Below are 14,815 nucleotides of genomic sequence, written 5' to 3' on the forward strand. Positions count from 1 at the left end.
AAAAATCGCTCCATGTGGTTAGCGCTTTACGCTTGAAACGGGGGTAACGCATTCAAAGACAAGGGTGCCACTATTCGCACGTCACGTGCGAACAAATAGTTTGCACACAATGTGCAAGTAAAGCCGGTTTGTATTCGCACAACATGTGTGACTTTCGTCTGCTTCCTTTCCTTATTTCTCTAGCGTTGCTCTATGCCAAGTTTCAGTTGACAACTTCCGGCTGCTCCATGCACTCCGGCGAACGCGGCATGTTTTGCGTGTGATGTTCGTGGCTGTATAATTTCAGCAACTACACCAGTTTCTCCTGACATTATTTCGTTCCAAGTGTACACATTCACTTCTTGTGCGCAGGCAGAATGGAGTGCGTAAGCGCCGACTCCAACCACACGAAGCTCGAGACCATGCTGGAGAACAACTCGGATCTGTCGCCGGCCGTGGCCTCCCTCCAGCTGCTGCTTGAGTTCATCGAAAAGGACGACTACACCACCATCCAGGGCATGAAGGACAACCTGCAGCGCGTCATCGGCGACATGTGCACGGCCAAGTGTTCCATCACCTGCGTCAGGTCCGCCTGCGAGCTGTTCGTGCGCTTCGCCACGCTCACCACCCTGGACGGCACCATCGACGAGTGCAAGACAAACATGTCCACGCGGGGCCGAACCTTCCTCGAGAAAATGCGCGCCGCGCGGCCCAAGATCGCCTCCCTGGCAGCCCCCTTCGTGCAGGATCGAAGCACCATCCTCACGCACTCTTTCTCTCGCGTCGTGCGGGACACGCTGTTTCTGGCGGCCGACGAAGGAAAACACTTTCACGTGTACGTCACGGAGTCGGCACCCGACTACAGCGGGCGGCTGCTGTACGCCGCCCTCGAAGAGAAGGGCATCAGCGTGACGCTGATCCTGGACTCCGCCGTCGGCTACATTCTGGAGAAAGTGGACGTCGTCCTACTGGGAGCCGAGGGCGTCGTCGAAAGCGGTGGCATAATCAACAAGATTGGCACCTATACAATGGCGGTGTGCACCAAGGAGAAGAACATTCCGCTGTACGTGCTCGCCGAGAGCTTCAAGTTTGCCAGGAAGTACCCTCTGAACCAGAGAGACTTGCCTGACGAGCAGAAGTACCCTGTTGACAAGCTTAACGGCGGAACGGACCTCTCTAAGGAGCACCCGATGGTCGACTATACGCCGCCGGCGTACATTACGCTCTTGTTCACGGATCTGGGTATTTTGACGCCGTCTGCTGTTAGTGATGAACTTATTAAGTTGTATTTGTGAGCTCAAGGCAGGAGTGTGTGCGCGCACAAGTGTCGAAGCAACCTTTGTGACTGTTTAAATACGGGCTTCGTAAGTGCTTGGTTCGGTGTCAGTGTCGTACTGTGCCTAGCCAGCTGAGTTAAATGTCTTTATACTTGACAGCTGCTGTAAGCACATAGTATGTTTCAGCTTGGGAAAATTGTTAAGAGTGCATTGAGCTGGAACCGGAACTTGTTCGTTCACACGCAACTTTTGCATGAAACCTGCAGTTTGTGGCCTGGTCGGCACAACACGTGTGTGGTTATTTCGGAAACAAATAATTTTTGCTTACGAGGGCTTCTTTCGAAGCAACTGTCTAAACTACCCATTCGAAAAAAAGACGCAATAAAGCACTACAGACTTTAGCCAAGCATTTTCTACTGCCACCATTGAAAGTCACTGTTGTTCGAATAGACCGCAAAGATGGTTACTTTGCAAGCTGCCCCAGTAAGCAAACATTGTTTCATCTGAGGTTTGGAAGAACCAGGTAAATGTAGTTGCCGATCCTGGTAATAAACAAAACAGACAGCAAACTAAAGCTTGTGCCAAATTTAAATGTAGGTGAGTGAAAGATTTTTACAGAACCAATTTTAAAGCTATCACAGTAGTCTTGCAACACTGCGTGTGCAGGCATACCCAGTTTTCACAGAATTAAGCTGATCTGATTTAACGGTTAGCTTTTCCAAGTGTGTTAAGATTCAGAACAAAATTGATGTAATGTGTGAGCTGTTCAGGAACTTTTGTTAAATTGCAATAAATGGTTGCAATCAACAGTTAGTCTTGCTGCGGGATCATTCTTAGACAAATGTAAATGTAGCACTGGGAGCCACAACTGGTGGAAGCAGTTTTCTTAGCTGGCGAAGAACAAATTTTTTTTTGCGCAGCTTATTCTGACAAAAAAAAAGCTGCTGCGGTGGGGCCACTCATATTTGGCTGCAAAGACAGCAGCTTTAAAAATGGGGCCATCAAGACAGAATGCAACTTTGTCTGATTTAAAAAAACCTAGCCGCATGCTGACTCACTCAGCTTCATTCCAGCCATGAAGGTTTTTTTTTTTAACCGAAAAACACAAGAAATGTTGAATAACTGTCAATTTTCTTGCTACACTTACGCAGTAGGGGCATTCGGACGAAGGCCGGTTCCCCGGTCGAAACGTTAAAACCAATCCTCTTTCAACGTGTTTCATTTTCGGGCGCGAGTGATGTAATAAGGGCCAGCAAAAAAAAAAAAACTTATTTGTCAGTATCTTAACTGCACATCAGCACTCAAGTGACACGATCTACCGGAACCAGAGGCCCCAGTACAGTAGGCTGTAGGTTTGTGCGAGTTGGTAATCCAGTTGCGCAAAAAAGGGACGAAGACTGAAGCGAGATGACACAACACAGAGCGCTCTATGTTGTGTCTGCGCTCTGTGTCATGTTGTCTCGCTCCAGTTTACGTTCCCTTTTTTGTGCAATTGAAGTACAGCACCAGTACATTTGTGCAGTCGTGTTTCTCTGTGCTGGCTCAGGTGTGCGGCTACCAATCACATAAACAAGATTCTGTGACATCGCACAGAAATCTCCAGAACGTGGCTGGGGAGTTGCCACCGCTTCTTATGTTTTCTTTAATATCTCAACTACTATATCTTCGAAATTTGCAATAAAAGTGGTGTCACTATTATCGGGACAAAGCAGTCTTTTAAATGAAGCAGACTTGTATTTTGTCATCATAGCTCCTTCAAATACTGACTGGTGGGGCGTTGCAGAGACTTCGTCGCTGTTTTGCAACCATTTCCAGCTACTACCTAACTTGTTTCTATGCCAAATCACTGACACAGGATGCAAGGAGTTCTGAGATGAAATTCTAGCGTTACGTTTTTTTTCACTGCTATGGGTGCTACCAAGCCCACTGAAGTAGCAGACCGTTTTTTCGGACTCCGAAAATTTGTACTTGCTGGATATTCTGGACTTTCCCGAGGAATCGCCAGTTGTCCCATAGAGTAATGACTCACGGATTTTTTGGACTGCTGCTTCACTCGGACTATTTTTCGTTCCCCTCCAGGCTCAAAAAATCGGTCAGCTACTGTAATCATGAAATGGCACCTGAGATGGTTGATTGCAGCGGAAATAATTATTTACAACCTCATTTATTCGTGTCAGATTCAGTTTTGACAAAACGAACACTGAGGCTGCTGCCATGTTGGGAGGAAACTCTTGACATTGTTCTTGTCGTCGCACCGCAGACGGTATGGACGCGCCCGTTAAAGCGATTGAGCGCATCCAAACCGGACGGGGTCGCACACATCCGAGAAGCATGACAGCAGTCCCAAAACTGTAATGTGATATACAAGGCGGAGCAGTGCATGCCAATAGCAGCCAGCACCTTGGCTACATTACAGGAGCCCTGACGTCAGCTATTTGGGGCGAGGTGCTCATTGTGTCAACCTGTTTCTAATGTCAAATAGGTATCTGTTGTGAGCTTTTTGGTGCGTGCAAAAATTAAAATTGATTTGAAATATGTTATGCTGAACGGTTACTGTAGGAGCTTCCTTAGAGATACCTGAATACAGTCTAGTCCACTTATAACAATATCCAAGTGCCAAGGAAATCCCATCGTTATAACTGATAATTGTTATAAGCGGGTTGCGAAATAAAAAGACGGCACAGAGCTCAAAACATTTTATTCGCATGCCAGCAAGGTCGTACTACTACTAATTTGCTTAAAAGAAGCCACAGTCGGTCACCTTTGTTTGCATCTATAGGTGCTTCACTTAGGTGAGGTAAATGTCCTTGGCGGAAACAAAGTCCCCGAGGGACTGTGTCACGCATTGGGCCTCCTACGAAGACACTACCTGAGTAGGCTGTGCAACCGCGTCGTTAGAGTCGTCACTGTTGCACTTTTGGTGCACAATATAACCGAATTCAATCGTTATACCCGATATCGTGGCACTGGAGCATTGTAATAAGCGGTATATTTTACCATAGAAAGACTACAAAAGTTGACGGTGCCATAGCTGTTCATCGTTATATCCGATATATTGTTATAAACGGTATCATTATAAGTGGACTCGACTGTATATACAAAGGAAGCTTTTTACATCGTTGCCTCAGCTTTGAAAATTCGTGTCAGTACTTCTTTAATTCATAAAATATTATTGTCGGCATCATGAGCATCGTGAGAGCATGTCATGAAGTACAGGTCGTCTAGTGACGTTCACTTCCAAAAACTGTCCACTGACCCACACCGAAGGTTTTTGGGGCTCGAAGCGGTTGATTGCAGTCCTGCTGACATCGGCGGGAAGTTTGGCTATGCATGCTCAGAGCACTTTCGCCCGAAGGACTATGAGACAAATCCTGAAGTGCGTACAAGCTTCAGTTTGGACGTTGCGCATCTGCGTCTCAAGGAGGACGTCGCACCGATGCAAAAGCGACCCACCAAGAAAGCGAAGGGCAGTTGAGGTAAGTTAATGCGCACTGTGTGATGCGTGCGCATCCGCTTCATTTGTACGCTGTCTCTGTTATCTCTGTTGTAGAATGAGAGAGAGAGAGAGAGAGAGAGAGAACAAACTTTTATTTTACGTAGGACCTAAGTCCAGGTCCTAAATTCAGGGTTCATTTCACCGCGTCCACATTCATTTAGCCGGGTCCACCTAGTACTGCAGGATGGCCGTGCTGATTTGGTTCCGGAAGTTGTGGAAGTGGTTGTCGACAACCAGGGGACTGCCTGCCACACGGCAGACAGTTGAACGCAGACGACCAATAAAGCGGTCACAGCTTCCTGCCGGACTGATGTTCGCCACAACGTTTAAACGATTCAAACCCGGCGCAGGTGTTCTTTCTTTGCCTACGCGTGTTGTGTTTGTGTGTGCACGTGCATGCGTGTGCATGTGTATATACACACACACACGACGCTGGAAGTGCTGGGAGGGCCGTTTGCCTTTCTGGTGTCGAGGTAAAGCCTCAGACTTCTGCATGAAATCTGCAGGTTATAATCCCAGTTCTTCTGGGAATCATTTTTAGAAGGACCACCTTTTCGTGATTTTTTTTTTTTACAATGCATCCACCTGTTCAATCAGCTACAGTTTGTTAAGAATCTGTTATACTTTTCAGCGTTATTTTACTTAGCTGGAGTAGAATGATGTTTTAGGCGGCGTTCGGCATAGGGCACCTGTTATTTGGGGACTGCATTGCTGGGAAGACATAAGCAATCTTATATCAAACTCCTAAGACCTGTATTTATTTTATATGTTTTATTTATACGCTGAAAATTGGTCTACGCTCGGTCTGTCGCAGGATCCTATCTGCAAGATCTTGCCTATTCACAGCTTAAGCGCACTTCAGGAACACGGGAAAATTCTGAACGCATACCACAAGACAATGGTGATGGTGATGGTGGCTGTGCCCTTTATAACGGGTCGCCCTCACCTAGTGGAGCGGCGGAGCCAAAAATAATAACAAAAAATAAAACCAAGAATTCGAGAACGTTTGCCGCCCCAAATGAAGCTCAAGCACTCCGTTGCACTGCCCCGTGTTGCCACCAAACTCCAACCGACGTTTTGTAGTGGCCGTGGCTGCACCCGGGCTGTCACCACTGCCGTCCCCGGCAGTCTGTTTCCTCCGGCTTCCTGAACCCAAGTGCAATTGACAGCGACGATGTACGGGCAATGGGAAAAATGCCCGGACATGCCACCACCACGTGCTCCGTCGTCTCTTCCGAATTCCTGCATAGTGCACACTTTCATTCTACAAATTCCTATATTTGTTGTGCAATTATTCTGATCAACAATTTTTTATTTAGGTATTTATTTTCTTTTCTTTTTCTCCAAAATTTAGTCTCCTAAATTGGGCACATTAGCCCCAATATATCGCCCGATCCTGGCCAATCCCCCAAGTGGGTACGCGCCAAAATCAGAAAGGAACAACAACAACAACAACAACTCTTCCGCAGAATCGCAGAGCGCACAGGTCCTTGCCAAATTAGCTGTGAAGCGCGCTCTCCACGTTCGCGTGCGCAGCACACCACACCTTGCCTCCGCCAGGAAACCGCTCCCCTTGGAGTTGTCGTACGGACACTCCCTGCGTATTTCCGTTTTCTCCCTGCAGTAGACTGCTAGGGAAGACTTCTGCTGGCATGCCTCTTGCCATTTCCTGGCTTCAGCGCTCTGCCACGGCCGCTGGATGAAAGGCGCACTCACCTAGCCTCTGCACCCGCTCATGCACCCGCTCCTTGATCCCGCTGTTGCTGCCGTCGCGAGGCTGACCATCGGCAGGTCGAAAACTCGACGCAGTTTCACAGTCCGCCGCGTCCATCTCGTCGACCGCTCCGAAAAACTACTGAAACAACCAAAAAGCGCGCCTCTAAGGTTGCGAACTGCGCGATCGACTGGAGAGACGCTGTGAACAGCGCAGCTGGCGCGGGACGCTGGCAACTATGTGGGCGCCCGTCCCCCTTCCCAGGGTTCCCGTCAGTTCCGTCGTCGACGAGTATGTGTACTAAACTTTATAATCGCTGGTTTCGTGGCAACCTCTCTGTCCTAATGTAGGACCAAGGATTTCTCCAAAAGCCCCGTCTTTCCAACCCGGAGACATTCCAACGCCTCGCTTGACCAGGCAGCCGTTCTCCAGTAATGCTTTGTTGCTGACCTGCCAAGGTGATTATTTACTTCATGTTCGCGTCGACATCGCCGATCTCCGTCTGCGCTCATGTTTATTTCTGAAGAAATACCCGTTTCTGGACCCTATGGGCGCGGCGGCGACTGCTTGCAGTTAGTTTCTTCGGTGATCAACAATCAGAACGGCGTGTAAATACGTCTCAATGGCCGAGACACTGCATAGGTTACGTCCAAAACAGTACTATAGCTCCTAACGGAACGTTCCTCTACGTATTGTCCCTGTATGAACTTGCCTATGTCTTACAGGGACGTTGTCTTGTGGGACGTTTTTTGGCCGTCTTGAAAGCCCGCGTAGTGGTGGTTTGTACGCATCGAAAGATTGCTTGATCGTAATTATGGCGCACGGTAATGCAACATGTACCGTACCGTTCCCTTTCTTCGGTTTCGTTGTGAGCTTACGTTGCCGCTTATCGAGTATCCACCCTTTCATACTTTACCGTTATATTTTAGTACCTACCGGTAATTAGAGCAGTACTTGACTTGAAAGCCCGTTGTTTTGTTTTGATCGCTCTGCTGAGGCACGTCAAAGATGTCAAAACCCTACGCCCTTGGATTCATACTGAACTTAGTTTGTGCCGCCGAATATTGAGAATTGGGTATCTTCCATGTTCGTGTGTATATAACGAGAAACCGATTCCCCCTCTTTGGCTCACTTTTGCGTTCCTCAATTATCCGAGTGTTTGAAAGGAGCTCAATATTGACGTCGTTTTATGAATGCATCATCTGTATAAGTATTCACAGCTGTCTTGGGAGCCTCATCTGCGTGTGTCGCGATAATTTTATCATAGTCACTTAGCACAACATTTTATTAACTGGTAACTAGGAGCCATCAACCTCGAAACCACACACACACACACACAAAAAATACTTTTGCCAATGTTATGTAGGAAGAATATAGTGTGAGTTGTTATGTGATCTTTACAAATTCTTTTACGGGGAGAAGCCTGTTATTTGCTAGGTGCAGGTTTCACAGCAAATTGCTGGTTGAATTGTCTTCCACAAATACTTTGTTGCCATGCCTTGAATCTTGGGCCTTATTCGCAATTTTATTTTTTTATTTACATGTTTTTATTTACGTGTTTCCGAGCTAAACTGTGGCGTCGTAAAATAAGGTATTCAAATAAGTTTCAGCGGCTCGAAATAGTTCAAGTTAACTCTTCGGCGCTGCTGACCACAATTTTTCATTAGCTGCAAAAAAATTAAAAGAAGACATTTAGATTACTGGCATATAACCACCATAAACCACCATGCAAGGCTTATCTGGAAGGCTAGTGTAAGTGCCATGTATAGCAGTGGTACCCTGCTACAGTTAGTTGACGATACGAAAACGGCATCTACCCGCCGCGGTGGCTCAGTGGCTAAGGCATTGTGCTGCTGAGCTCAAGGATGTGGGTTTGAATCTGGCCACAGTGGCCGCTTTTCAGATGAAGGCAAAAAGTGGAAACGCCCGTCTGTTGAAATTTTGGCGCACTTTAGAAATCCGCAGGAGGTCAGAATTCAGAGCCCTCCACTACAGCGCGCCTGATAGCCCAGGGGTAGCTTTGCCGTGTTGAACACCAAAATTGAAAACGAGAAAATGGCCGCGTATCTGCTCCTTTCATTGCAAATGTCGACATTTGCTAGGTAAATGCCTCCCTTCGCTTTCCCGCTCACCTCTCGTGCTGTTCCTCTTCCGTCGCACTCCTCCCAAGGTAAACATGCTGGAGATCTGCTCAAGTCAATTTAAATTTACCGTGTTCCACTGCTCCAGGCCGGGTGCCTCGATGCCAGCGCTGCCATATGGCGGAGACACGCATGAATCGAGGCACCCTACTTCACCGCTTGTAGAACTGCGTTGCCCTTCTCCAAGTGTGTTCCAAGCAGAACGTGGAACCTACCTAGTACAACTTTTCCTAACTGTTGCTGTTTGATTTCTTAAAATGCCACCAGAAGCTGTAGTGGTGACAGCAGGTGATGGAGTGAATGTTCTTTTCTGCAGTGGATGTAGTATTTCATTTGCTGTTGCAGAAATCAAGCATTCATGAATTTTTTGTAAAGGAACACTGTAAATATCACTTATGTATTGATTTTGTGCCTCACTTTCACATAATGGTTGTTCTTGTTCAACAATGTTGACAAGTATGAACATTGTCACCAGCGTTTAGATATGGCTGTGGGTACAGCAAAAACAGCATCCGCTTTTCTGAAATTCTGAGTAAAGCTGTTAGGAATAGCCGTTGAGGGGTGAACAGCTACTGACTTCGGATATCATCTCGGCAGGCCTTGCGGTACTGCTTAGCGAAATGCAAACCAATTGAGCCCCTTTAAAAAAACCAGAGTGTTGTTCATTGTTTGCCCGCAGTGTTCCCATGAGTTGGTTTGACACCGTGGGCATTGCCAACCTCGCCAAGTCTGCCCTCAACTCGGCTCAGAAGCGGATCGACCGGGCGCTAGACATCGAGACCGACGAGTCGGCCAGCTTCAGTCTCCCCAATGGTACGTCCACAAAGTCTGTTTCTCACCATCCGCTTGAAAGAAAGTTACTAGAATGTTTCCATTTTGTTTGCAACATTTTTTATATTTTCTATTCTGTATATTTTTTGTACTGCACATTATTCCAACGCCGCCTGTATATTAACATCGCCTAACGCGTCGCGCACTTTTCAATGGGAAGGGTAGGGACGCTTAGTTCAGGCGCTCATCCGCTATGTGGCGCGCGCCGGCGGACATCTCGCCTTACATCACTGTTCGGGAGTCGCGAACGCTGCACCCACTTCTACGGCGTGTGTCTGTCAGCTTGCCTGTTGGGTTTAAACAGCTGTTTCGCTCACATCTTAGCCGCGACGGTGCGATAGTTCGGGGCGCGCTGGGGATCTCGTTCAACGTGTCGCTTGCTTCATACTTGCTTCATTTTCCCAAAGGTAACTGATGGAGGCGGAACTAAAATAGTGTAAGAACATATTAATTGTCGGGTAGACAAATAGCGAACAGAAAAACGATATCTTCGAATGGTGCAGCCATTATTTTACTGATATTTTTCTCTCCGGAGGATTTAGGGAAGAAACAATTGCGTTCACATTTTTTGTTCCGGTGCTCACTTCTACCATTATTTTCCAAAAATATCACGTGCTTGTAAATTTCACAAGATTACAGAAAACAAAAGCATAAGCAGCTGAGGGGCCGGCTACGCTGTCTGGGCGCTTTTATAGTACAGTCCCCAATTTTAAAAGTGCGTACCGAAGCGGAGTGTGAACAGCGTGGACCAAACAAGGCCGAAATGTGGAGGGGACAGAGGGGGATGCCCCACTCAGAAAGTTTCGGGGCCCGTGATCCAAGTAGATAAGCGCGCACAAAGCTGGCATCAGCCTGCGGCAGCACAAATGATTTTGCTCCGTGGCAAAGGTGGTTTTATCAGCGACAGACCAAGACAGACGGGCATAGTGAAAAATGAGAAGGCATAGGAGCGCCGCCTGGGGAACGCTAAACAAACTTTCAACTATTTTGCATATTTTCCAAGAAGCGGCGCTGGCCAGCGGTCATGAAAGCACGCAGGAAGGCTACGGAGCGGAAAAGGGTAGAAGAGAGCAGCAGGAGAGTGGCTGTTTGGCCATTTTCCGCTCACACGTTAGGCAATGATTACCTATACAGGCTGTGTTGATTTTTCTATAACTGTATATTTTCTATAAGTTGTTTCAGTAAACAACCTCAGTCAAATAATTTGTTGGGCACATTCTCAACTTTTTATTATTTCGCACTTGATCCGAGTCCTCACTTTGTTCCTATCCATACCTGTGTGAAGCAGCGACTAAACTTAATGCTGTATTCTGGCTTTCATTTACGCCGTCGTTGAATTTTCAGTCTCTACATGGTTCCTGATGATTGACATAATTCAGTGCAGTGTTTGCAGGCATTAAAGCACACCATGTACCATTTTTCTGCAGACGCAGATTCCTTCTTTCTGTCGTTTGGCCTTAGCGATGACGGGTCGACGTCCAGGCAGCCGACATCTAAACAGCCGACACCGTCCCGCCTCGAGCCGAAGACACCACCTCGCCTCGAGCCAAAGCCTGAAGGCCAGCCGAATGTTGCAGAGGCGGAAACCAAATTGTCGTCGGGCTGGGATACATCCTGGGAGTCGTTCCTCGAGGCAACGTCTTCTGTCGTGGCCAAGCCGTTAGCAGACGCTACAGCCGTCCTTTTGCAGCCGACCAAAGCCCAGCCAGCAGACGACGGAGGTCAGTTTACCAGCCAGTAGCAGTGTACTTTCCACTAAAATTCAGCACTTAAAACAAAAAGACGAGACAAGAAGAGAGATTTTTTGTAAAAAAAAGTTACGTTAATTTTATTTCGGACCGACTAATAAATAATGCACCCATGCCTAATTTGATTGGCGAGCAGTTGGAGCGTTGAGCCTCTTTTTCTTATGTCTTGAAACGGTTGAAAATGTGATGCCGAGTGATTTGTTTCTGGCTGCAGGATTGGCTTCGAGTGGCACGGCAGACACGACACCTGCTACCGCAGTGACCGGAGGTGCGGAGAGCCCCGTCAACATAGACTTCCCTCCCTTACGGCCCCTGGAGCAGTCTGCCGAGTCCGACGGGTCGACGGAAACCCTGCTCGGGACATCCTCACTCCCGGGCAGCTCTTCGCCGCTGAGTCAGAGCCGAGAGTCCTTTTCAGACTGGCAAGGCACTTCCAAGGAACCAAAAGACAGCGGGGTCATCGTCCGCGAACCGGAGCACGTCACCAGCTCCGGATATCCTGCCGTGTCGTCTGCTCAAGAGTCCGCAACCTCTTGTGCGGATGAGTATGACGGCAGCAGTGCAATCGCCATTCCTGCAACTGCTTCAGATTCGTCACACACGCTTAGAGCTTCTTCCAGTTCGTCGTCTAAAGAGGAACTTACAGTTGATTCGCAAAAGGATGTTGAGGCGCCGAGTTCACCAAAGATTGACAGGACGGGTAGCATCGAAAGAGGCGAGGCCACGCTGCCTCCAGTTCAACTCGCAGATCCAGACGAGTTGACGGCAAGTAAAGGAGATCCTTTGTCGAACGATTTGTGGGTGGCCGTCGACTCAGCGCTGAATTTCGTCGAGAAGAGGGAAGATGATGACGCTGACGTGCGTAATGCGGGTGGTGACGTCGTCGTTGCGTCTGTGGCCGTCGACGCGCCAAACGAGATTCCGGCATTTGTGGAAGTGAAGCAGATGGCGGCAAACGAGTGCGGTGACAAAGCAGACGACCGTACCTTTGCCGAGAAAGCGGATGTCGCCGCGTCGGTCTCGGTCAAGGAGGAGTGTGAGACACAGTCCGTCGCTGGAAGCGCGCACTCGGCGGAGACGAGTTCTTCTGCTTCGTTTGTTCGGATCTCGACGGAGGAGACGGAGGACTCGCGCAAGTCGAGCAGTCCGTCGGGTGATGAGGAAGGGGAGACCGTGTCGTCGTCGGACATCGAGATCATCTCGTCCGTCAACGGGGGCTCGAGCATCGACCAGTTCAGTGCAGTGTCGCCGGCAAGACACTTGTGGACTATGCAGCCTGACGCACATGACGATAAGCGGTCTGAGAGTCCAGAGCCAGCCGAAGGGGCATCGAATGATCCACTAGGTGAGCGGAATTTAACCTTTAACCTTGTTTCACTTTGCTGTGGCGTTAAGAAAGAATCAGTCTAGCTGATGTGGTAGTGGCAGCGAATTGAAAGTCACTTAGGTGGTGCTTCCTGCATGCTTGAGTAGCCTTTGTACCTTTTTCCATCTGTGTCATTTGAGACAAGCTTCCATGTTTGGGTTTTTTATAATACATAGCAGTCTGTTTTCAGTTGGATGCCTTGCTTTTGGCTCTACAGCAATTTGTCCTTCAATGGCTTTGCTAATGGGAGTTACGCCAATGTTGACACAAAATATCGTAGGTAGCCAGCCGTACTGTATGTTCGCCCGTATAACCTGCCCCTGCATATAATCTGCACCCCCACTTTCAGTCCGCTGGAAAAGAAAAGAAAATCCGCACGTATTTCCCGCACATTTGATACAGCAAAGGCTGCACCAAAGCTACTGCTCAAGCAACGCATCACATACTATGTAGACAGAAAAAGTGTATACTATTTAGCAAGTAGAATACACTGACTGCAAGGAGAAAGTCACAATGCACTAATAAAATTCTGTTGTTAGAGTGCGCTCGTCCTTGTTTTTTGTTTTTTTCTTCCTTCTCCTTGTATGTTTTGTGCAATCGCTGCCATGGAAGACTCAGTCAGTGTTGCTGCAAAAGAGCTTCACTGCACAACGCGCATTGCCGTGAAGCTGCACTAAAGGAAACCCTGCGTATTATCCGCACCCCTACTTTGCCACTGAAAGTTTCGCATTATTGGTGCGGGTTATACGCGTGCAAATACAGTATGCCACAAGGCTGGCCTCTGACGACCCTTGATTGCAATGTGGTCACTAATATCTAACAAGGGCCTGTAATCTGAATGTTTGTAGGGCCCCGTATAACCATTTCTGCAACCAGCAGTGCTGAGAAAAATGCCACTTACAACCATTTGAGTATGTGCTGTTCAAACACAAATGACAACTTTACTACGTAGCAGCTTAATGCTTTTATGTTTGCCATTCACGGGTGCTGGGGTTTTGGCTGTATTGAATTGAAACGGACTGCTTGTATGCACGGTTGTTTTGCTTCCGTATCATGTCTCAGTGCAACGATGTTGCAGTAGATCCTTTTGCCCTGGTTCGCGCAATGTAGATGCCCAGTGTGCTAACACGAAAGACTTGCAGTGGGGGCCTTGTGTGAGGTTTTTGTCTTGCCCACTGTAGGTGGTGCTACTGGAAACTTAGAGGACATGTCTGAAGAGGAGGGACTCCGAGCGGTGAGTGTGGACCTTCGGTGTTTGATTGTGTAATTGCCTCAATCTCTTATGTAGGGGTGCTGCCTGCCTGGTTTTCGACCGGCCCGACCAGTTTTTTAGACAGCGGGCTGGTTACCGGTCCTGACTTAAAACTGGCCGTCTTTGGCCGATGTTTTTCTTTTCTTTTCTTTTTGACCATCGTGCGGCGATTGTTATTATTTTTTTGTTTTTTTACATTTTGTAAGCATCAATTCAGCAACGACAACCATAACCATGTCGAGAGGCGGCTGCGTGTTGCATACTTTTTAACATTTGTTTGGTGGATTCAGATGCAAATGAAGGCTTTTAATGGACGAAGTATGTGAGATTACGGTTCAGTGCGGCCCACACATTCAAAGCAATAACCAATATCTCAGTCACTTTCAATACACGTGTTATGTTGATTTCTTTCTAGAAAAACCGTACAATGAGTACGGTTTTTCCCAGCATGTAGTATGGCCGAAAGGGGCACTTGAGCTGTTTTGTGTCCCCAGTATTGGTCCGGTCGTGTTGACAAGACTTGACGTTTTTGAATTACTGGCATGGTTTAATTACTTCTAGGGGCATATAGCTACCAAAATGAGGGAGGATAGTTTGTTTTGAGATGGAAGGTCTAAATGATGCCTACGTTAAAATTCACCTCAGTGGTGCAAATTGAGGCGACTAGCACCAGACAAGCCGCATATGCATTAGCCTCTTTGCAATCAAAAGCTTTACAGGAATTAAAAAAAAAGCGGGAAATACAAACGCAGAATGATTACATTACCGAACTTAGCTGGCAGAACAACGAAAAAAAAATACTGAAAATGTACAAGAAGCAGCAGCTCGAGGGAACGGGGCTGCAATGCTCCCCCGCCAAGTCGGAACTACTAATCCTGAAGGCCCCGCGAAGCCCCAAGAACGGGAAGGCGGCAAACATCCAAGTGCGCACGGGCGACGGGTCGGCCATACCCGAGGTAGAGACCATCAGAGTCCTCGGACTACACATCCACGAACACCGACGCAACGCTC

At 47.8% G+C, this 14,815-nt stretch overlaps 2 protein-coding genes across 2 annotated transcripts in view; both read left to right on the forward strand.

Moving 5' to 3' along the window:
* The first annotated feature begins 190 nt into the window (after nucleotides 1-190).
* On the forward strand, nucleotides 191-2,023 carry Eif2balpha (eukaryotic translation initiation factor 2B subunit alpha). The gene has a single exon (XM_077669925.1). The coding sequence runs from the start codon at nucleotides 357-359 to the stop codon at nucleotides 1,272-1,274; it is 918 nt and encodes a 305-aa protein (XP_077526051.1). The 5' UTR covers nucleotides 191-356; the 3' UTR covers nucleotides 1,275-2,023.
* A 4,678-nt stretch (nucleotides 2,024-6,701) lies between these two features.
* Nucleotides 6,702-14,815, forward strand: part of Tmf (TATA element modulatory factor) — a 47,073-nt gene continuing 38,959 nt past the window's right edge. The window contains exons 1-5 of the mRNA XM_077669926.1: nucleotides 6,702-6,924; nucleotides 9,287-9,420; nucleotides 10,866-11,159; nucleotides 11,401-12,531; nucleotides 13,734-13,786. Of these exons, the coding sequence (XP_077526052.1) occupies nucleotides 9,294-9,420; nucleotides 10,866-11,159; nucleotides 11,401-12,531; nucleotides 13,734-13,786 (1,605 nt within the window). The 5' untranslated portion in view covers nucleotides 6,702-6,924; nucleotides 9,287-9,293. The remainder of the gene's footprint in view (nucleotides 6,925-9,286; nucleotides 9,421-10,865; nucleotides 11,160-11,400; nucleotides 12,532-13,733; nucleotides 13,787-14,815) is intronic.

This window comes from Haemaphysalis longicornis, unplaced genomic scaffold (genome assembly GCF_048455015.1).
Source record: "Haemaphysalis longicornis isolate Haplotype H1 unplaced genomic scaffold, Haemaphysalis longicornis Haplotype H1 scaffold_5, whole genome shotgun sequence".
NCBI classification, from domain to species: domain Eukaryota; kingdom Metazoa; phylum Arthropoda; class Arachnida; order Ixodida; family Ixodidae; genus Haemaphysalis; species Haemaphysalis longicornis.